This window comes from Asterias amurensis, chromosome 8, assembly GCF_032118995.1.
Source record: "Asterias amurensis chromosome 8, ASM3211899v1".
NCBI classification, from domain to species: Eukaryota; Metazoa; Echinodermata; class Asteroidea; order Forcipulatida; family Asteriidae; genus Asterias; species Asterias amurensis.
In genome coordinates this window covers 8327132-8350852 of record NC_092655.1, presented here as the reverse complement: position 1 = coordinate 8350852, position 23721 = coordinate 8327132, and the positions used below count along the sequence as shown (strand labels likewise).

General features: G+C 42.9%; 1 protein-coding gene across 1 annotated transcript in view; it reads right to left on the bottom strand.

Moving 5' to 3' along the window:
• The window catches only part of LOC139940768 (THO complex subunit 3-like), an 82543-nt gene that overhangs the window by 31505 nt on the left and 27317 nt on the right, over positions 1-23721 (bottom strand). Inside the window, exon 3 of the mRNA XM_071937147.1 lies at positions 19007-19211. Coding sequence (XP_071793248.1) covers positions 19007-19211 — 205 coding nt within the window. The remainder of the gene's footprint in view (positions 1-19006; positions 19212-23721) is intronic.

The following is a 23721-nucleotide window of genomic DNA, read 5'->3' as shown; positions in this document are numbered from 1 at the left end:
AACAACATTACCAGGAATAGGGGTCAAGTTTGCCCAGATAATAGTGTCAAAAAGGGAAGAGTTGGGCACAATATCAATTGACACTTTTCATGATAACCCTTCCCTGCAAACTAAACTTAACGAACTTGCAGAAAAGGGGTTGATAATTTTAAAGTACATTGAGACACCCCTAACCGACCCCAAGGCCGACCCAACTGCCCAACAGGCAGACATAACACAACTGTCCCATGTCGTTGGTTTGCTTACCAAACAGGTTGAAATTATGGTTAAAGCGATGGAAGCAAACTCCTCAAAAATAGCGAGTCTAGAGCTAAAATTCAATCAAACCCAAGAAAAACAGCTACTTGATCAACCAATTTCAGCTAGCGGTGGGACAAAAGGAATTCAAAAAAATACTGGGGATACAATGATAGACGCCACTCTAAAAGCTATCGGAGAAAAAGCTCCACCCTTGCCCGCTCACATTCTAAGTGAGATGCATTCCCAAGCTAATGGTGAAAAGAAACAACAGGTTAAATACACTGTATGAACAAAGCCCTGCACCACAAATCACTGAACAAAAGCTAGTATGCCTTTTGGAATTTCTGCCACGCCTTCCACCCCACCCACTGAACAATACCCTAATGCCGCTACACACAATGCTAGTACAATCCCGACTCCTCCAGGGGCTTCAGCCCAGAACACGGCGGGATTGGCGCCGCCTCTTAGCTTTAACATTCCTGCTTACCAAGTGAAAAATGTACCCAAGTTGTCCCCATACAATGGTTCTACTGATTTTCATGCTTTTGTAACAAAATTTGAGATGATGGCAGAATGTTGTAAGTGGGATGAGGATACTAAACTGGTACAGCTATTGGGGACGTTTACCGGCAATGCTTTAGAAAGCTATGCTTGGCAAGAGCCTAAAATTAGGCGTAGTTTTAAGCTTAGTAGGGACCAACTACTTAAGATGTTTGGAAAAACCAAGGACCCGATAATTAGCAGGGCAGAACTTGCCGCAATTAGACAAAATGAAGATGAAACCTTGGAAGAGTTTGGGCAGCGTGTGAGGCAGACTGCTACTCGCGCCTACCCCACGGCAAACACGGAAGTGTTTGAAACTCTTGCAAGGGAAGCATTTTTAAAGGGTTGTAACAATATTGAGGCTGTGGAACTCGCACTCTTCCGAGATCCACAGACACTCAATCAGGCAGTTCAGTACACCCAAACAGGACCTCCCCTGAAAGTGTCCAACAAATTCAAGTAAGACAAACGGCAAGGATAATGTTGATATTCACTTAGATTGGTCAGAAATGAATAGGAATCTTCGCGAACTATTAACCTGCCTTAAGGGGACGGCCGTTAACCCAGCAATTGCTCCCCCTATTGTTGTACAAAGCAGAACCGAGTCCCTGACTCACCGCTCACACAGTCCTCCGCCGAGGCATAGTATGTCACCTTACCAGGGGCCATCATCGTCTGCATCCCCCACAAGGCAGCGGTGTTACAAATGTAATGTGTTAGGACACTTTGCCAGGGAATGTCCCCTTAACACTAATTCACGCCCTACCTCACCAATCTGTACAGCACACAAGCAGACTTTAAACCAATAGTGACTGATTGACTGACGGCCAACAATCAGTCAACTTAGAACTCACAGGCCAAACAAAACCTATGCCTACCAATTTCAACGCTGACCAAGCGTCATCGGTAATACAAGAAATTCAATTGTCTCAGAACCCTGGTATTAGTTTGGTAATCCCAATCAAAGTTCAAGGTTTAAGCGCACAAGCTGTGGTGGATACTGCAGCGCAAGTGTCTATAATCAGTAATGACCTATTTGATAAGATTAATCATCCAAAAATGCCATCCGAACAGGTTTTACTTCGGGGGGCTGGAAAGGGCAGTAAAATAATTGCCAATAAGTTTTCAAATGTACCCTTAATTATCGGTGATCAAACTTATCATTGGGACTTACTAGTAGCTCCTATTGAGGATTCATTTATATTAGGGCTAGATTTCCTTAAAGCCCATTCCGGGGTCATCAACCTAATGGAGGATACATTAAACCTCAACGGTCAACAAATTTTCGCACAGATGAGAAGAAATGAAAATGAAAAGTATTCTGTGCATAGAGTGTTACTGTCAAGGAAAGTGGTTGTCCCTCCCAACACAGAGATTATTGCCCAGACCCAATTGTCCAACCCATCGACAAAACAAATTCTAATCCGCGGCCCAGAAATGTGCCATAAAGGGATTTTAATACCTTATGCATTGGTTTCCATGGAAACCGATTCTCGTAACTTAGCTACATGTAATATATGCATTCGTAACGATAGCAATAGGTATGTACATCTTAGGAAGGGTCACGTGGTGGGAAGGGTAGAAGAAATTGACTGTGTAATGCCGAATTGTAAACCTAATCTTGATACAGGTAGCTCCCATTCTGCTCCTGGGGAAGTCCGGTGCTCGCCGGGCGTTCCTGCAGCAGTAGAAGATCTGAGTGAAAGCAGTGGTATTCTTAACAACCAAATTGATTTTCTCTGCAGGGAAGTCCGGTGCCAGCCGGGCGTCCCTCAGTCAGAACTGTCTGTAGAGCAAGTTAATCAAGTTCCATTACATGTTTCGGAACTAAGGAACAAATCTCGGGAACATTTAACTTCTCACCTGTCGGATCATTTAGCTTGTGTTTTTACTGAATACGCCGATCTATCATTGGACCTGATCTTCTTCCAGCCCCGGGACCTTCATCCGACCAAGAAACGCCTCCTCCAGCAGCCTGGAAGTCACCCATCTCACCAAAACCAGGACCTTCATCTAACCAAGAAAACGCCCCCTCCAGCAGCTCGGACGCCAACGCCCCCTCCAGCAGCCCGGACGCCAACGCCCCCTCCAGCATCCCGGACGCCAACGCCCCCTCCAGCAGCCCGGACGCCAACGCCCCCTCCAGCAGCTCGGACACCAACGCCCCCTCCAGCAGCCCGGACGCCAACGCCCCCTCCAGCAGCTCGGACGCCAACGCCCCCTCCAGCAGCTCGGACGCCAACGCCCCCTCCAGCAGCTCGGACGCCAACGCCCCTCCAGCAGCCCGGACGCCAACGCCCCCTCCAGCAGCCCGGACGCCAACGCCCCCTCCAGCAGCCCGGACGCCAACGCCCCCTCCAGCAGCTCGGACGCCAACGCCCCCTCCAGCAGCTCGGACGCCAACGCCCCCTCCAGCATCCCGGACGCCAACGCCCCCTCCAGCAGCCCGGACGCCAACGCCCCCTCCAGCAGCTCGGACGCCAACGCCCCCTCCAGCAGCCCGGACGCCAACGCCCCCTCCAGCAGCCCGGACGCCAACGCCCCCTCCAGCAGCCCGGACGCCAACGGCCCCCTCCAGCAGCTCGGACGCCAACGCCCCCTCCAGCAGCTCGGACGCCAACGCCCCCTCCAGCATCCCGGACGCCAACGCCCCCTCCAGCAGCTCGGACGCCAACGCCCCCTCCAGCAGCTCGGACGCCAACGCCCCCTCCAGCAGCCCGGACGCCAACGCCCCCTCCAGCAGCTCGGACGCCAACGCCCCCTCCAGCAGCTCGGACGCCAACGCCCCCTCCAGCAGCCCGGACGCCAACGCCCCCTCCAGCAGCTCGGACGCCAACGCCCCCTCCAGCATCCCGGACGCCAACGCCCCCTCCAGCAGCCCGGACGCCAACGCCCCCTCCAGCAGCTCGGACGCCAACGCCCCCTCCAGCATCCCGGACGCCAACGCCCCCTCCAGCATCCCGGACGCCAACCCGTCTCACCGAAACCGGGATATTCTGTTCCCACTCCTTACATGTTGGAACTGCCGCCGTTAGGTTATCGCCCCTTCGACGAGGATCACCTACCGGAACTGGCTACCAGACTAGAGGGGTTTGTGCGGTATTGTCTGCTCTGGGTTGGGTTGGCATCCACCAGGGATGAGTTGGTAAACTTCGTTGTCCAACGCCAGTTGGGCGATGAGGTTTCAGCCTTTAACCCCGAGGAGACATGCGTATGGGACGCATACGACAAGTTTATCGGACTGCCCCCGATGCAAAAACGCAATCTACAGTTCCCCACGCGCCTCTCCTCGATGCTACACTACAGCGGTTACTAATGATGGTACCAGGACGGACCCCAACAACGGAAGAGCCCAACAACGACTTATAATATGGACACTGCGCCCAGAAGAACTTTATGATAAAAGCCTCTCTTTTCTTTAAATTATTGGTCTTGAGAAAATAAGTAAATTCTCACAGAATAATAAAAGCCTTTTTTATTGGGCGTCCGAAAGCACACAAACTTGTGCAACAAGTTTTTTGTGCTTTCATTATTCTCTTGCAATTTCGATGACCAATTGGGTCAACCTTTTTACAGTTTATTTTATGCATTGTATTTGGATGCACAAAGTGAGAATGTACTGGTTTGCTGTGCCCTACTATTTATTTTACATTATGTTACCTAAAATAGTGTGGTTTGGAAGTGTAGGATTTACTTTAAACATTTGACAAGATGACAAGTTGTGTAAATAAATGCTTCACCTTATCTCTGTTTCTAAAAAGAAAGAAAAAGAAAAGAGAAATGAAGGTATTATATAAAGACTCTTCTAACAAAACAAAAGAAGAAAAGAGAAATGAACATTGTATATATTTAGGGGTTCAGTAATAATTTTTGTAAAATACACTGTTGTTTTGAATTTATGAAAAATCCCTCCATATTTCACAAGTAATTTTTGTAAAAATAAACTTTTGTTATGAATTCATATTTCCCTCCTAAAAGTATATGATAGGGAGGAATGTGGTGATTTGTGATTGGTTACGTAATAAATAATCAGTCAGGCATGACGGCATGAGTGGCCAGCTCCCAAGCTGGCCACGAGGCCGTCAGTATCCTTTCTTCCTAGTGCAGGACTCCTCGACTCACCCCTTGTACGCAAATACAACATAAGCACACAAAATAAAAAAAATTGACGCCGGTGAATCATCAAAGCACCGGTGAATCACAAATCATCGAAGCACCATACATTCTCGGGTAATCACGCAAAATGTCGCGTGGGTAGTGCAAGTTTAGCGCGTGGCACTCCACGCGTGGGCCACGCTGTTGGTGGTCTTGGACCAAAGAAAATGGGGACCCAGACTTCTAAAAGGTTCAGGAACATTGTCTGGACTTTAACCAATCACAACTCAAGCAAAATTGCAAACTTCCAATCACAGACACAAGTTGCCGAAACCTAATCACAGACACAAGATGCCGACACCTAATCACAGACACAAGATGCCGACGTTACAAAGTAATCAACTATGTACATGTACATGTATGGCGCCAGTAAATCAGGCATCATCAAAGCACGTACATTCTCGGGAAATCACGCAAAATGTCGCGTGGGTACTGCCAGTTTAGTGCATGGCGCTCCACGCGTGGGCGTCTCGCAGATGGTATTGGACCAAAGAAAATATGGCGACGACGCAGACTTCTCAAAGGTTGAACCAAGTTGAACATTGTCTTGGCTTATAACCAATCACAACTCAAGCAATGCCAATTTCCAATCACAGACATAATCACAGACATAAGTTGCCGACACCTAATCACAGACACAAGATGCCGACACCTAATTACAGACACAAGATGCCGACAGCGACTGGCATTTAATTTCACAACAATGAAAATACACATTGAGTCTATTTTTTTCATAATCAGACCGCCAACTTCATTTTAAAAGACCATTATTTAAATACCCAAAATAATCAACTACACATGTATGGCGCCGGTGAATCACGCAACATCAAAGCATCCTTCAATCTCAGTAATAACGGTGAATTACACTCCATCAAAGCAACCTTCATTATGGGGATAATCATGGGAATTGAGCGACATCAAAGCACACTCATTCTCTAGTAATCACGCAAAATGTCGCGTGGGTTTTGCAAGTTTAGCGCGTGGCACTCCACGCGTGAGTCACGCGTTAATATACCGACGGCTATTTAACTTTTTTTCAAGACATGTTATCGCACCAACCTCCACGCCCGTTTGCGCGCTAAATTTATCGCACGGCGTCTAGTTATTTTCAATCGGTACTGTATGTATATAAAATGTTGAACATGATTAAGGAAAATTTTATTTTCTTCTTCGGATGGGACGTAAAGTGAGGGTCCCTCACCTATACGTCTCAAACAAACCCCTTACCACATACTTTGGACGAGTTTGCTTCCTTTTCCAGAGTGTATTAACAAGTTGAAATTTTTGACAATTCATGCAAACCGTTGCTGTTCATTGTTAATAATTCATATGAGAATGGTTACTTCAAATTTCAATAAAATATTTGAAAATGTATAGAATGGAAGTGGTTGTCCATTGATGTCCGTCCCTCACGCATAAGAATGACCCAGCTCTCAAAGTCTGATTTCCACTCATACGAGATTGTGTTTTGAGAATCTACGTCTAGATTGTACAACAGTGTGCACGTGTAGCGCCTATGTTCAATGTATGCTGTAGTGAAAAAGTGCTACTGAACTAACGTAACAAAATGTATGTTTTCCCTATTAGATATACTACGCACACAATGTATAAGGGTTATTTTCATCTCAAAAAAATCGATAATGAAACCTAGTTTAATTTGTGGATAAAACGTGTGCACATTGTACGTATGCGGTCTGTACAGTAAATAATGACGGCGTATTCGAATCTGCCAGCTAGTTAGCCTCTTGTCAAGGCGCACGCGGCACACCGGATGGCACGCACAACCCCAAAAATGTAACGCACGAAAAAAGACTATCACTGCGAGCTTTACATTTGCCAACGATTTTGGTGGGAGAAAATGTAATGCATAATGCATTAGCGTGGTGAGTTGCTGGCCAATAAGAAGACACAACTACTTGCATGACGTCACAAGTTCGTTCGATGCAAATTCGTTACATTTTCGCCCACCAAAACCGTTGGCAAATGTAAAAAAAACATAAGGCCTCCAAAACGAGTTGGTAAAGGCGCTTCGCGGCTTCGCCGCTCGCAGTGATAGTCTTTTTCCGTGCGTTACATTTTTGCCGCGTGCGCCTTGACTAAAGGCTACCAGCTAGTGAGCAGTAATACATTAATTGAATCAAAACGCCAGCGAGTACATTTTTAATCAAGAAACTACTGCTTGACACATTCTTTGCTGAGCAAGAATTTAGTGGGCACCAGTCACAACAATGTAAACTTTATAATGTAAAAATTCGGCTGGTTACCTGTTTATGTAATACTTTTCTGTGCTTAGCAGGCGACATAATAGACGTGCTATTACATGCTTCAATTATGGCAGGGCCCAATTTCATAATGTTGTTAAACAGAAAAATATTGCTAAGCAAATGTCTATACTAAGCTTAGTAGGCAACCAGTTGCAAAAATACAACCTTTACGGAACTTTGGCTGATTACAAGTTTCTTTTAAGCCAGATTTGTCTGTGCTTGGCGGTAAGTTTTTATGCTTACAGGCCTGATGAGTTCATTTCATAGCAGATTCAAGTTCAGCTTTATGAAAATCAGAAATTCGGATTTCCACCCGTTTTTCAGGAAGGGTTGTCCGTTTTAACGCGGATTACGCAACAAGCAAAACATAAACGTAAGCACCGTAAGCGCAGCTTTGTTTGGTAACAGAGACATGAAAGTATGAAACTGGACCGGCTGGTCATGTATCATCAGGATGCACTGTTTGTCGTTGCGTTTATTTATTCATATTTCCCTTGAATGGACAGAATAAATTACACATCCAAAGTTGCTATAATTGTACAGCTGATACAATTAATTTTAGGCTTAAAAAAATAATAATAATATGGTTTTATAGTGTCGGACCTTCCATAAAATATTATCTAATCCGACTGGGGACACGTGCATCGGTAATGTAAAGATCCTAACGCTTCCTAGCAACAGTGTTGCTATGGAACGTTGCCGCTAACAGTTAGGGAAGAAACACGATTCCTTTGTGATGCCACTGTGGTTTAGAGTTTCTTTATTATAAGCCTTTAAATGAAACAGCAGATTCCGTCAAAATAAAGACGTGATTGGTTGATTCTGTGGATCGGGGCTTCTGTCTTTTTGTGGAAATAATTGCTGCGACAAGGCCCATAGGCTTTGGAATATTCTTACGCCGCTTTGAGTATGGTGCCTATATAAAGAAAGCGTCCATACCGCGGGAATCGTTGACTTTTTTATTTACGTTGCTAGAGAACGAATTTTTAAAATTGCAGGAGAAATGCGTGAATGCATTGATTGAAAGTTTGTTAAATTATCTGCTTCCTTAAACTATGTATTTTTCGGAACTAAAATTATTGGTATGCTTTTTTTATCGATATGCTATTCATGGAGACTGTTTTAAGTAGTTTGAACAAACGTTTTTGTTGATCCGACTTTTGACTTAGGACTGAAACAATTAAATGCGAACAATCACACTTTTTTTTATTTTTTTGGAAAATTACTTTTTGAGATGACAATCAACTGAGGATGACGACTAGTTGAAAGTAGAGCGTCGTCTAATTTTATGACATCCTGAAAGAAGATAATTCATCATCACATATTCTTAAAAGCTGTTCTGTGCATGACATCTTGCTACATCTGGACTAATTTTATTTCTACGCGGAGACAGTGGACATTCCACGTACAAATTAAATACGATTGGTAAAAACAGTGAACAAGAACATTATTTTCTCAAAATGCATTTTGGAACCTTTCGGATGGTTCAATCTTACATATATGTCGAGTAAATATTATTTCTAAAGGTGTCATGTTTTTGAGTTCCCAAAATCAGCAGTGAATAAGCCGTGAATAAGAAGTTTAAAACCGACTAGGAAAAAAACCAAAACAGTAAGGGCCTCCTTGTTAATATTAATAATATTGAGATGTTCATCAGTTAACGTTGAGTATGACCGCTTGAGTTTGTATCACTGATTCATATGTTTTCCACTTTCGTATAAGATACAGACCTCAGTTATTTATGTCTTTGCGGCGGCGGGGGGGGGGGGGGGGGGGGGGGGGGGGGGTTGCACCAGTTTAGATCAGTGTATGTAGAACCCCAAAGTGTGAGCCAAGGATACATAGTTTGGCTGCAAACGGTTCGTATTGCCTACACATTACTGGGGGGGGGGTAGTGACGGTGAGTAAGATAAAAATCACAGGCCGCCCGCGCCTTGCTCTTCCATCTCATGTGGAATAATTAATTTAGCGCGTGGAATCCATTAATTTATCGCAAATGTTTATCATTAAGATCAATTGGGACTTATCGTGTGGGGGGATAAGGTTCTGTACTGTTAATAAAAACAGATACATTACAACATTATCACTGGATCGTAGCCAAGTCCGACAATTCTCAAACCACAATATTATGTCATGACCTTTTTTGACGCAATTAAACATTTACTGCTTTCGTAACTATGTGTTTTCTATTGTTGTTGCGTTCAACTCTACCGAAATTAATTGTTGAAAACGTGATATACAAAGTTGAATTTAATCAAATAAAGTATGAAGTTAATTAATACGGAGGGTTAGACAGCAGAAACCTGAATAAATTTGACAAAAGTTCCTGAACAAAATGTCTAATTTAATAAAAGAAAATATAATTAAAACAAATGAAGAAAAACAAACATAACCCATAATAATCTGTCAATCAGGTTTTCTTTTGGAATTTGTGGAACAAAAATGAAACATTACTGTACAACCAAACATGTATATTCAGTTTTAATCGGCCGACAACCCAAGATTTGGTGGTCTGACTGAGACGAAAATAATTTCAGCAAGTAAACGGTATGTATACCAGTTTCGGTATTTTATACCGAAAATGGTAATGTTTCACACTGTGTCCGTAAACCCTGGTGTCCGTCCATCACACATTTTTAAGAGCTTGCTCCACTCTCCTGAGTGTATTATCGACTGGTTATTTTTGACAACTATTAGGAAACATTGCTATGCATTGTTCATAACTACTACGATAATACAAATTTCAATAAAACCTTATATGTATATTGGGTAGTGGTTGTCATTTGTATTGGCGTCCGTCGTCCATCACGCAAAAATGACCTTTAAAGTCTGATTTTCACTTAATGAAAATGTGTTTTTGGAATCTACGTCTAGATTTGTACGTATAGTAAAATTGTGCTACTGAATTAATTAAAACGTTAAAAAAAGATGTATTCACTAATATGTGCATACTATATATTTTTTATGCACACTATGGTTATTTTAATCTCAAATTAATCGATAATGAGGTTTAAAACACCCCTTACAAATATTCTGCATGTTCATTGGTTTAGAGCGCGTCACATGACATGTCTTAGTTTTGCTAGACGACGGCCGTGTGATAGAGCATCGGTTTGCCGTGCACTAGTCTGAAGACTAGCACACGGCGTGCAGTACCCAGACGTCCGTTGCGTGTACGGGATGATAAATTAATAGTCTGCAACCATTTCAAATTGCACAGTAACAGTTTTTGCAATCTGTATTCGCGTCGTCCGTGGATTGTAGCATTCAGGTCTGTAACTTAATAGAGTACAGTATTTAGAAATGTTTGGGGTGTTATAAAACAAATATTGACTGCTTTTACTCGTGCAATGGTTAAAACTATGACTCCCTCGGTGATCCCCGGAGCATTCTATTTTCCCTTGGCTTCGCCTCAGGATAGAAGAACGCTCCGGGGATCACCTCGGGAGTCATAGTTTTAACCATAGCACTCGAAGCAGTCAATATTTGTATACTAGTTGTGTGTGTAATGTGGATAATTATATTTTTATGCAGTCGCACTGAGTAATAAAATAACAGCATAGAGTCAGTACATGAATCTGCCAGGTGAAGTAATACAGCTACATCAAGAATTAATTTAGTCACAACAATGTAAACTTTGTAATGTAATACTGGCTGGTTTGAAGCATTACTCTTATGTGCTTAGCAGGCGACTCGATTGATGTGCGTAATATACTTTATAGGCCCAATTTAATCGCTGTTCAGCAGAAACTATTTCTTAGCAAATGTATTTAGTGGGGCACCAGTTGCATGCAATGCAAACTTTACGGTACTGGCTGACTGGTTACAAATTTCTGTTAACTTGCAAGATTTTGATGCTTGTAATAATAATAATAAAAATAATAATCATCTCAAGTCTTGCTTAGATTCAACCAATGTTCCTTGGTACAGGCTTCTTGAGTTTATTTCATATCCAGTATTTTCCGTTTTAATAAGGAATTTGGTCTTGTGTGGGTGAACTCCTCAACGCAGAGTCCATGCCAACTTTTATGGCTCTGCTTACCGCCGGCAAAACTCTGCGCTTGCATCACCATTCTCCGCCTTTTGTACAAGCGCCCTATTTCTGTTAACTCTATCAGATTTCCGGAAAGGGTTGTCCACTTTTGGTCCTCTTTTTATGTAGGCAAATAATGCCTAGTAAAAACGTGGAGAACGCAAGCACACAAGCAAAACACTGTTGCTATAAACCTTAGAGCTATGCTAAAAACAATCCGTGAAAATACGCTGTTATAGACGCGAGGCGAAGCACCCCGTAAGCGCAGTTTTTGTTTTGCTTAGCCTAAGGTAAGAAACTGGGCCGGGTCATGTAATATGTGTATCGTCCGTTGCGTTTATTACAAGTAAGTTGCATTTATCTCAAGTCAAAGGCCTGATTTAACCTATTCATATTTCTCACGAACGGCACAGAATACGTTACACATCCTAAGTTGCTTACATGTATACAGCTAATACAATCAATGTTACGTTTTCTTTAGAAACTGTTGTCGATTGGACTTTTTATACTGTACCATCTCCCTGGCGTGCATTGTCTGTGATGCACTTGCTGTTGTAAAAGAAGACACAGAAATGTTTTGTGGGACTCTTCCCGCTGCTGGTACGGAGCGTTCACTGCAACAATTGTTGTCATGGCGCTCTGTTTTCAAAGAGCAATTAACAGCAACAACATAGGCATATTACTAAAAACAACCATACAACAACACACAAAAAAGAAGAACATGCATGAAGGTTGAATCTGTTCCTTGCTCTATGGTTGAATGTGATAAATATCTCCCCGACTGTCGTGCAAAATCGATGTTGGCAGTTCTGTACAGCGCGGAAGTGAGAATTTAACCAATAAGAAAACATCTCACAACGGCAATAATATTATTAAAAATATGAAGTTCGAACATTTCCACAATCATATTATGAAGAAGATTAGAGTTGGTCAGGAGTAAAAATTGTTTAACAACATTCTGAAGCAGAAATTGGTGTTCATCGGGAGTACGTTCAACAGATGGAACAGCCAAAACGATGAAGTTGGAAACCCCCACTTATCAGCAAACTGCATACCAATAAACATGCGACACAAAATACGCTGTTGGGGTGTTTGCTCTTACTCCCCCAATCTAAAAACGATGTTTCGTCATGAAAATCACAATTTAAAACGAGCTGAAAATCAATTTTAACAATTAATCTTCAAAGAAATACTACCGACCAGAATAAAAACCTGGTAGTTTATAGTTGGCAACGAGCCTCGTTGTCTGGCTGCTCGGTGTTTTTAAAGCGTAAAGCAGGTACTATAATGTCACTTCACACGGCTTAAAAAATAGTCACTGGCGACAACCTCAAAATAAAGGCGGGATCCAGCATGACCCCGCTCTAGTTTAGAGCTGTTACTCGGCAGAAATGTAGTATACATAATTGGTTACGTGCCATACGGAACGAATTGTGCAAGTGAAATCTAGAAACTGCAAAGAATACAGCCAGATTAAGACCCATCCAACACTAATTGCGTGAATGGCACAGAGAAGGCAGCATTGAATTCCCAATCGTCCGAAACACTTTTCAACATTATGAATGAAACTGCCAAATATGGGCACAATGAGATGTTCGAATCACCACGGAATATCCCAAAACATTGCTGATCGTCGAGAGAGTGACAGCGCAGCCAAAACATGGCCCCATTGACGCAAGGCATGGAAAAGATGGTTTCTGTTAACTTTTTCTACAAGCTATTTTGGGACAAACCACTAACAAACGTTGCAGCTAGTAGGAATAAATCTTTCTCAGCATGAATCCGAAATCAGATAAGAAAAATAGTAAACCATTTTCTGAATATTATTTTGTTTAAAGCGTGTGTTTGTGCATGGTTTATGATGGCTGATGTGGGTAGTACAGCCTGTGTGCGTGTGCGTGGTTTATGATGGCTGATGTGGGTAGTACAGCCTGTGTGCGTGTGCATGGTTTATGATGGCTGATGTGGGTAGTACAGCCTGTGTGCGTGTGTGTGGTTTATGATGGCTGATGTGGGTAGTACAGCCTGTGTGCGTGTGCATGGTTTATGATGGCTGATGTGGGTAGTACAGCCTGTGTGCGTGTGCATGGTTTATGATGGCTGATGTGGGTAGTACAGCCTGTGTGCGTGTGTGTGGTTTATGATGGCTGATGTGGGTAGTACAGCCTGTGTGCGTGTGCATGGTTTATGATGGCTGATGTGGGTAGTACAGCCTGTGTGCGTGTGCGTGGTTTATGATGGCTGATGTGGGTAGTACAGCCTGTGTGCGTGTGCATGGTTTATGATGGCTGATGTGGGTAGTACAGCCTGTGTGCGTGTGCATGGTTTATGATGGCTGATGTGGGTAGTACAGCCTGTGTGCGTGTGCATGGTTTATGATGGCTGATGTGGGTAGTACAGCCTGTGTGCGTGTGCATGGTTTATGATGGCTGATGTGGGTAGTACAGCCTGTGTGCGTGTGCATGGTTTATGATGGCTGATGTGGGTAGTACAGCCTGTGTGCGTGTGCATGGTTTATGATGGCTGATGTGGGTAGTACAGCCTGTGTGCGTGTGTGTGGTTTATGATGGCTGATGTGGGTAGTACAGCCTGTGTGCGTGTGCATGGTTTATGATGGCTGATGTGGGTAGTACAGCCTGTGTGCGTGTGCGTGGTTTATGATGGCTGATGTGGGTAGTACAGCCTGTGTGCGTGTGCATGGTTTATGATGGCTGATGTGGGTAGTACAGCCTGTGTGCGTGTGCATGGTTTATGATGGCTGATGTGGGTAGTACAGCCTGTGTGCGTGTGCATGGTTTATGATGGCTGATGTGGGTAGTACAGCCTGTGTGCGTGTGTGTGGTTTATGATGGCTGATGTGGGTAGTACAGCCTGTGTGCGTGTGCATGGTTTATGATGGCTGATGTGGGTAGTACAGCCTGTGTGCGTGTGCGTGGTTTATGATGGCTGATGTGGGTAGTACAGCCTGTGTGCGTGTGCATGGTTTATGATGGCTGATGTGGGTAGTACAGCCTGTGTGCGTGTGCATGGTTTATGATGGCTGATGTGGGTAGTACAGCCTGTGTGCGTGTGCATGGTTTATGATGGCTGATGTGGGTAGTACAGCCTGTGTGCGTGTGTGTGGTTTATGATGGCTGATGTGGGTAGTACAGCCTGTGTGCGTGTGCATGGTTTATGATGGCTGATGTGGGTAGTACAGCCTGTGTGCGTGTGCATGGTTTATGATGGCTGATGTGGGTAGTACAGCCTGTGTGCGTGTGCATGGTTTATGATGGCTGATGTGGGTAGTACAGCCTGTGTGCGTGTGCATGGTTTATGATGGCTGATGTGGGTAGTACAGCCTGTGTGCGTGTGTGTGGTTTATGATGGCTGATGTGGGTAGTACAGCCTGTGTGCGTGTGCATGGTTTATGATGGCTGATGTGGGTAGTACAGCCTGTGTGCGTGTGCGTGGTTTATGATGGCTGATGTGGGTAGTACAGCCTGTGTGCGTGTGTGTGGTTTATGATGGCTGATGTGGGTAGTACAGCCTGTGTGCGTGTGCATGGTTTATGATGGCTGATGTGGGTAGTACAGCCTGTGTGCGTGTGCATGGTTTATGATGGCTGATGTGGGTAGTACAGCCTGTGTGCGTGTGCATGGTTTATGATGGCTGATGTGGGTAGTACAGCCTGTGTGCGTGTGCATGGTTTATGATGGCTGATGTGGGTAGTACAGCCTGTGTGCGTGTGCATGGTTTATGATGGCTGATGTGGGTAGTACAGCCTGTGTGCGTGTGCATGGTTTATGATGGCTGATGTGGGTAGTACAGCCTGTGTGCGTGTGCATGGTTTATGATGGCTGATGTGGGTAGTACAGCCTGTGTGCGTGTGCATGGTTTATGATGGCTGATGTGGGTAGTACAGCCTGTGTGCGTGTGCATGGTTTATGATGGCTGATGTGGGTAGTACAGCCTGTGTGCGTGTGCGTGGTTTATGATGGCTGATGTGGGTAGTACAGCCTGTGTGCGTGTGTGTGGTTTATGATGGCTGATGTGGGTAGTACAGCCTGTGTGCGTGTGCATGGTTTATGATGGCTGATGTGGGTAGTACAGCCTGTGTGCGTGTGCATGGTTTATGATGGCTGATGTGGGTAGTACAGCCTGTGTGCGTGTGCATGGTTTATGATGGCTGATGTGGGTAGTACAGCCTGTGTGCGTGTGCATGGTTTATGATGGCTGATGTGGGTAGTACAGCCTGTGTGCGTGTGCATGGTTTATGATGGCTGATGTGGGTAGTACAGCCTGTGTGCGTGTGCATGGTTTATGATGGCTGATGTGGGTAGTACAGCCTGTGTGCGTGTGCATGGTTTATGATGGCTGATGTGGGTAGTACAGCCTGTGTGCGTGTGCATGGTTTATGATGGCTGATGTGGGTAGTACAGCCTGTGTGCGTGTGCATGGTTTATGATGGCTGATGTGGGTAGTACAGCCTGTGTGCGTGTGCATGGTTTATGATGGCTGATGTGGGTAGTACAGCCTGTGTGCGTGTGCATGGTTTATGATGGCTGATGTGGGTAGTACAGCCTGTGTGCGTGTGCATGGTTTATGATGGCTGATGTGGGTAGTACAGCCTGTGTGCGTGTGTGTGGTTTATGATGGCTGATGTGGGTAGTACAGCCTGTGTGCGTGTGCATGGTTTATGATGGCTGATGTGGGTAGTACAGCCTGTGTGCGTGTGCATGGTTTATGATGGCTGATGTGGGTAGTACAGCCTGTGTGCGTGTGCATGGTTTATGATGGCTGATGTGGGTAGTACAGCCTGTGTGTGTGTGCATGGTTTATGATGGCTGATGTGGGTAGTACAGCCTGTGTGCGTGTGCATGGTTTATGATGGCTGATGTGGGTAGTACAGCCTGTGTGTGTGGTGCGTTCATTTAAATGCATTACCAGTTGCATTGCTGTCACGTCTGTATTCACTCTCACATGCACGATGTGTACATGTACATGTACATGTACATGTACATGTACATGTACATGTACGTCTTATCATGGTCTTATTATACAAGGAATCCGTCGATCACAACTGGTAGTAAAAACACTCGGCAATTCTTTTCATTAGCAACTTATAAAATCATAATCCATTTAGCTGTTTGAAGACCGTTAGTTCTAGAGCTCTCCGTTGAATCCACAACCTGCTAAAACTGCTATTGTTGGTTTGAACAATGGTTGTGACAAAAGGAATTATCCTCCGTTGAAACTACTGCGAGCACTCCCGGTCATTTTAGCTGAACTTAAATCAACCCGTGGAGGTAACTCCGTTAAATTGAAACAACGGTAAAAGGGTCATTTTAACGGAGGAGGTTTCATAGTGCAATAACCAAATCCCCTAATGGCATTGTCACTGATGTTTGCAGTAAACCCACAGACACCCACCAGTACCTTCTCTCCAATAGCTGTCACCCTAGTCACTGAAAGAAGGCAATTGCTTACAGTCAGGCCTTACGTATCAGGCGTATCTGTTCCACAGATACCCTGTACAAGAGACGCTCATCAGAGCTAAGGAAACACCTTGTATCTAGGGGTCACAGCGAACGCAGGGTCCAACTTGCAATCAACAGGGCTCTCAACGTATCTCGTCATACTCTGTTGACCAACACAGGAGCCAACAAAGCTCCTACCAATGGAGTTGCCTTGGTCACCACCTTCCACCCCAAACTACCCAAACTTTCCTCAATCCTCAATAAGATCCTTCACTCCTCCAACAGGCATGACAGGTTACACTCAGCAATCCCCGAGGTTCCCATGGTTGCATTCCGCTGCCCTAAGAACCTTGGTGACATCCTAGTCAGAACCAAACTTCCCCCAGGTACAGTCCGAACAGAACCCTAGACAGATATACTGGGCTGTCACAAATGTACCCGTTCCAAATGCAAAACGTGTCTGTACATTAAGCCCTCACTTAAGGTGAAGAGTCATACCACTGGCTCTTCATACAACATCAAGACCGACTCTGAATGTAGCACGTCTAATGTAGTCTATGTCATATCATGTAAGAGATGTGGGCTACAATATGTGGGAGAGACTAAGACCAAACTTAGTCTTCGCTTTGCGAATCATGTCTCTTCCATAAAGACTAAGAAACCGTACCCAGTCTCTATCCACTTTAACAGCCCCAAACATAGTGTCAACGATGTTGAACTTCTGATGATTGAAGCTTGCAATGGTGATGACACACACCGCAAGAGTAGAGAATCACACTGGATTCACCAACTCAAGACAGTCAAACCCTTTGGACTAAACATAAACACTGGTGTTAAATAACTTCCCATTACCCTCCACTTCACTCCTGCCTGAGAACTTATATGTTGTATCTCTATAAATAAAGTATAAATTAATTTGTTTAAGTTGTTCTTATAAATTTGTTACTATAATCTCATGTAAGTAACCCCCCCTTTTTTCCACAGGTCCCTCATACCTTATTTTAATACCATCCTACCTTTGATCTTGCTAGTCTTTATTAATTGACCAGTCTTAGTTGCATCATGATGCAACTTGCTCTCTAATTCTACCCTTTCATGTTTCCCTGCATTGTTATCGAACAATGCATTTACCACTTTTATGGTCCAGTAATCCTTCCTTTTATACTAAACATCCTTTGTCCTCGCCACTTTACTCCGATTGGTTCATAGCCACCAAGTGTTTCTGAAATAGAAACTTTGATTGGGTGTTATTTTCCCGCTTCTTTCTGGATCCTTCCCTTAATCCCTTTCCCCTCTCTTTTTCTTTAAATGGATATGTATTTGTTTGTACTTGTTTTATGCCTCTGAAGAAGGTCCGGATTGGATCGAAAGCTAAGGCCATCTACCCTATTTATTATATGCTTTTAAAGGATATATGGTTTCTGGGAAATATGCGAGGTTGCCGTCTTGGCAACATGCTTCGTCTGCTCAAAACCATTTTTGCACGAGTTAAATATTTATGAGAGTCATTGTTTGGCATAATGGGAACACCGTGGAGAAACGGTTCTACGACAACTGTCTGAAAAATTGCATGGTTGACTTACAATCATGTAACCGAAGATTAAAAAACGAAGATGAGTTCGAAATTAACAAGTTGGTTTAAGCCAGTCAAAGATCACACTGAGGACTAGCCTGCTGCTGATGAGGAAGCTGATCAATTTTCATTGGATGAAAACGTAGCAAGTACAAGTTCGAGCAGGCCTGCCGACGACACAGAGAAAGACTCCGTATCGCCATTGATTTATGTTGGTGCTCAAAGCCAAGTTGGAAATAAAAAAAGTGAATTTGTTATCACAAAAAATTTGTTATCACAAAAAAAGGGTCACAAAATATTATGTGGACTAACTTATAAGGCAGTTTCTGTATTGGGTTTAAAGTAATTCAGATGAATTTAAAGGGTTACCAACTTCTCTAAGTGGCCTAGATTGCACCAGAGAGCACCTACGGCTTCAACATTTTTCGGGGCCCTTCAGCCGTAAAGGCTTAAGGCTTCACGCTTCGTGCTCGCAAATTTCACGTTTTAAAAAAGCCCCTATCCTATAATTTTTTCCTAGCTAGAACACTGTTTATACATGGGAATAAAAATGTGCTTGGCGGGTATTATACACTCTGTTTAAAACTGGTTGCAGTCTTGATGCTGATAAATACCCTCGCCTCTGGCTCGGGTAATTATCGCATCCAGACTGCAACCGGCATTAAACAGACTATTTAAAACAGGCCAAGCACATATTTATTCCCTTATTAAAGAATAGATTCATTGAAATTAACTTTACCTTAAAACATTGATGCATCCATGGCCATTTGTGAGGAAAAATAAGTCATTCTTGTTATTCCATGAAATCTCATTGACTTCAAATTTAAACTGCTCCTCTGTCTTTATACGTTGGGATCTAGCATCAACAAAGGTAACAAGATCTTCTTTGTTACCAACAGCAATGGTATGGCCATCAGGACTCCAGCAGATATTAATATTTTCACCTAAAATACAAAATATAATATATAAATAAATAAATAAATAAAAGAACTATGTGAGAGTTATAATGTGATACATGTTTGTCAATACATTGTTACAGTATATATCAACATTACACAGTATTGTTCAAGAGAGCTACCCCTAATTTCCCTCCCCACAGTAGTGTCGTGGTAACAACTCATTCTGTGCTTTGGCTGATTTGGGGGTCTGAAAAACTGTTTTTTAAGCTACATGAACCCCCCCCCCTCAAAAAAAATAAATAAATAAAAAAATAAATAAATAAAAAATACACACTATTTCATAAAAAAGTAAGCCTGGACGATATCACGATAATATCGTCGGGATACGTTATTGAAAACGTCAATATCGATGTTGGTTTGAAAATATTGACAAAGACAATATTCTCCGAATATCATTGATAATTCAAAGAATTCAACAGAACTGTCTGCACAGATGTTGCAAACATAAGAACACTTTGTTACTCGGATCACAACTAAAGCGTGCCACATGTCAATAGATTGCCTGAGACGGCCCTTTGGAGGCTCTAAAATGTAATCTGTTCGGCTGCAATTTACGATGTACATGTGTATAACAATACCCAAGGTGTGATAGTCGGTAGATGGCGCTCAAAGACTTCCTTGATTTTTTGTTAATCGAATTATCGGCAAGTCGTAGTTTGGATGAAGTATGACGATGTCTTCCCTAATTGAGACGTCTTGCAAAAACAAAGGGCTAGTTCAAAAAAGTATAAAGTCCCTGAAAAAAAACACAAGATTCCCCAATTGATCCTGAACTTTAAAAAAAAAAAAAAAACATCAAAGACTTTAGCGCCCAGGCAGTCTCCCACAGACACTACAGAAGTAATACAATGTATCATTTACCTTCCCTGTGTGTGTGCCTAGAAATACACACAACATTGGGATCAACCACAACCCATCAGTAGTACTGTTTTGTGAATGAGAGGTCACCCCATGTGTATTATGGTTGCTTATTGGTTAGCTAAAACGAAATGGGCGGGATCTAGCTAAATATGCACACATGTAAGAAAAGTCATGCGCAGTAGACACTTTAAAAGACTTTTTGTGTGTTACTCATAGAGCTATATAAGGCCCATGTTTTCCACCATGTGTAGACAGTACCCCCACAGATTCATACCTCGATTTGTACAATTTTTAGAAATAATAAACTTAGGCATCGTAAGATGTTAAAATTTCAGACTTAAAATATAATTTGCGATATAATCGAATATCGCGATACTTTTTTGAGGGTACATCGTGAGATTATAAAAGCAATATCGCCCAACGGATAATGGATAATATTTTGGTGAGTTTTCTGGGCGGTTTGTATCAATATTTTCTTTGTTGAATTATTTGTTTTAGAGTCGTGTTAATGTTTGTTTTAAGTGGCCATATCCTCCCAGCAGTAAAACTGTTTTCCACGTTCGATTGAGCCATTTTTATCCAATATATAATGTTCTGATTATTGTCCAGTGCACTCAGTATCTCGGTGCGTGAATCTGATGAATAAAACCGGATGTTAAAGCAATGGGGTCGCGTCTACTTTGACCTCTTTAAACCGAAGATAAACCGGATCGGGTTTAACTCTGTCCTGTCTGAACACAAGGGTTTTTTATTTTTACGACCAGCCCCCGCTGCTTGTAAAAGTTAAACCGGTTCGGGTCTAAGTTAGTACGCTGTCTGAACATACCCAAGGCCAAGGTCAGACGGTGAAACTCCCGGCCCATCTTCTAGCTCCAGTCACAGCCAATCAAGTGCTCCAAATCTCGTTTCGAAGCAATATACGTCAGCAGCAGTTTGGGCTCATTTTGGATTCGTTCCAGATGCTGGTGGAAAAATACCAGCCAACGAAAACCAGGCAATCTGCCGAATATGCCACCGTGAAGTAAAAGTACGACAAGGTAGCACTAGTAACCTCTACGCTCACTTAAAGGCCAACCAACCAGCCAAGTTTAGTTCTGTAGCCCCCGGAGCTAAATCAAAACAGCCACAACCGTCAACATCTCAACAAGCATCCCGGCAATCCACCATCCAGCCAAGCATTTAGCCACCAATGCGTCCGGGCGTCTTTTGGACGCCCTATTTCATTTTTGGACGCCCCGAAAAACTGTCGGACGCCATTGAAGACGCCCTGTTTCTTTGGCCATTGAAAAAAACACCATATAAATTGCATTGGACTCAATACCAGTTAGACCTAATTTCCAGCATTTAGAAGGGGAAAATCACTTTCTCAGCTTTATATTTGGGTTAACATGAATATATTTGTACTTAGACCCACTATTTTTATTTTTTTAATTCCATTTATCCAACACAAAGTTAAGTTTTTTAAACCACTCACGTCGTTGTCGAGTCGTCGTCTGATCCTTAATCCTAAACGGCCGTCATCGTTCGTCACACACCGCGCACTCCCTGCTTGTAGTGCACGATGTAGTTCTGTTGAATTTAAGTCGTGGGTAAACACCAGCCAAGGACCGAAACAGTTATTGGTTCCAGCCGAAAAAACGAACCCCAGTACTTTTTGTTTTATCCTGTCCGCAGATTGGTTGATAGCGCAAAAGATCCCGTTTTGGACGAATAGTCTCCCTAATAGTAAGCTCACGGAATCTCTGCTTTTATACACGTGGAGAAATGAACACCTTCCTCAATTTTTCTAGATACCGAAGAAGTATGAAATCGACTCAAAAGAAAAACAAAAAACTTGTCAACTTTTATTCAAAGTTTTTAGGGTTTTTTCTATTGGCAAAACTGGTTTTATTTTAGAAAAAAATAGAAAACTAGTTGACTACAGTTTCCTTGTTTATATTTTTAAAATGAAACAATTATTACTTTTCCCTATAAGTAAATTATCTATATGTTTTTACACAAGATGATTGGCCCATTCTTAGAGCAGAGGACCGCTGTACAGCGTGTGTTGATGGCCAATTGTGACACCACTCAACTGGTCCCAAAGTGGCAAGATGTAGATGTGTTGGAAACGGTCCGGAAAGCCATGTCACCCATTGCCGATTTTACGGACATTATTTCAGCCGAGAACTATGTAACAGTGTCATTGATCGTTCCACTTATGCACCTTCTTTCAACAGACATCATGGCAGCAACAGAGGATGACGTTGAACTCACCAAAGACATAAAGACCTGGATCGTTGAATACATGGAGTGAAAATACAACAATGAGACGAGAATGGCAACCCATGTTCTCCTGCTCCTCGTCACAACCCTCCTTGATCCCAGATTCAAGGGGGAATGTCTCAAAAGGGCAATTTATTAAACAGACGGCTCGTACATGCTTAATGTTTAAACAATTCGTTTTTCAATACTCGTTACAAAACGGCAATTTATTAAAGAGACAGAGTTTGGACAACTTTTTTCCCCCAAACAACGGCAGCGTTTCCTCAACCCTTTTTTCCTCAAACAACGGCAAATTTTCCCCAAAACTCGAACGCTGCACAACGACAATTTATTAGATAGACCGGTTGGACATTCTTATATTTAAACCAAAAATTTGTCCAATACCCGAATGTTACAAAACGGCAATTTATTATACAGACGAAGTTTGGACAACCTTAACATTTAAACAAAAATGTTTTCAAATACCCTAACGTCAATTTATTAAACAGATGGAGATGGACAATCTTAACATTTAAATAAATGTTTTCCATTATTCGAACGTCTCAAACGGGGCAATTTCTTCAGAGTTTCGATTTTTTTTCTCTCCAAACAACGCAGTTTCTCCCAAAACTCAAACATTACACAACGACAATTTATAAAACAGACGTAGTTTGGACAGTCTTACCATTTAAACATTTTCCCCCAAAACTTAGCCTTGCTCAAGGCAGTTGCATTATTCACTCCGAAAAAAGACGCCGCTGTAAACCCACCTGTATACACTGTGCTTACTGTGTATTCTCACCGCACCACCCAACCGTATACACCGTCACATCGCTCAACGCACACCGTACGACTACTCCTGACGGCCGACGCATGCGGATAGTGTATGGGGGCATCGTGTCATGCGGTGTGGTTACACACATAAGCACAGTGTATACGGGGCGGTTTTTATACAGCGGCAGTCTTTTTTCGGAGTGAATAATTCGACTGCCTTGAGCAAGGCTACCCAAAACTCGGCAACTTTTCCCAAAAACCTTTTTCCCCAAACAACGGCAAATTTCCCCAAAAACTTGAACGTTACACAACGGAAATTTATTAAACAGACGGGTCGGACATTCTTAACATTTAAACAGTTTTGTTTTCCAATGCTCGAAGTTACAAAACACCAATTTATTAAACAGACAGAGTTTGCAGGGGTTGCCCTTAACTTTTTTTTCAACTGGCCAGCAGGACCAGTTGGCTTGATTTTTGACTGGTCCGCAAGGTTTTTGACTGGTCCGTCAATTTTTATATATATTTTTTTCACTAATAGTATACTGTTGTATACCAACTGCTCGATTTCCGATCGTCGCTATTTCAAAATTCAACATGAATTGCAACGTCAACTTAA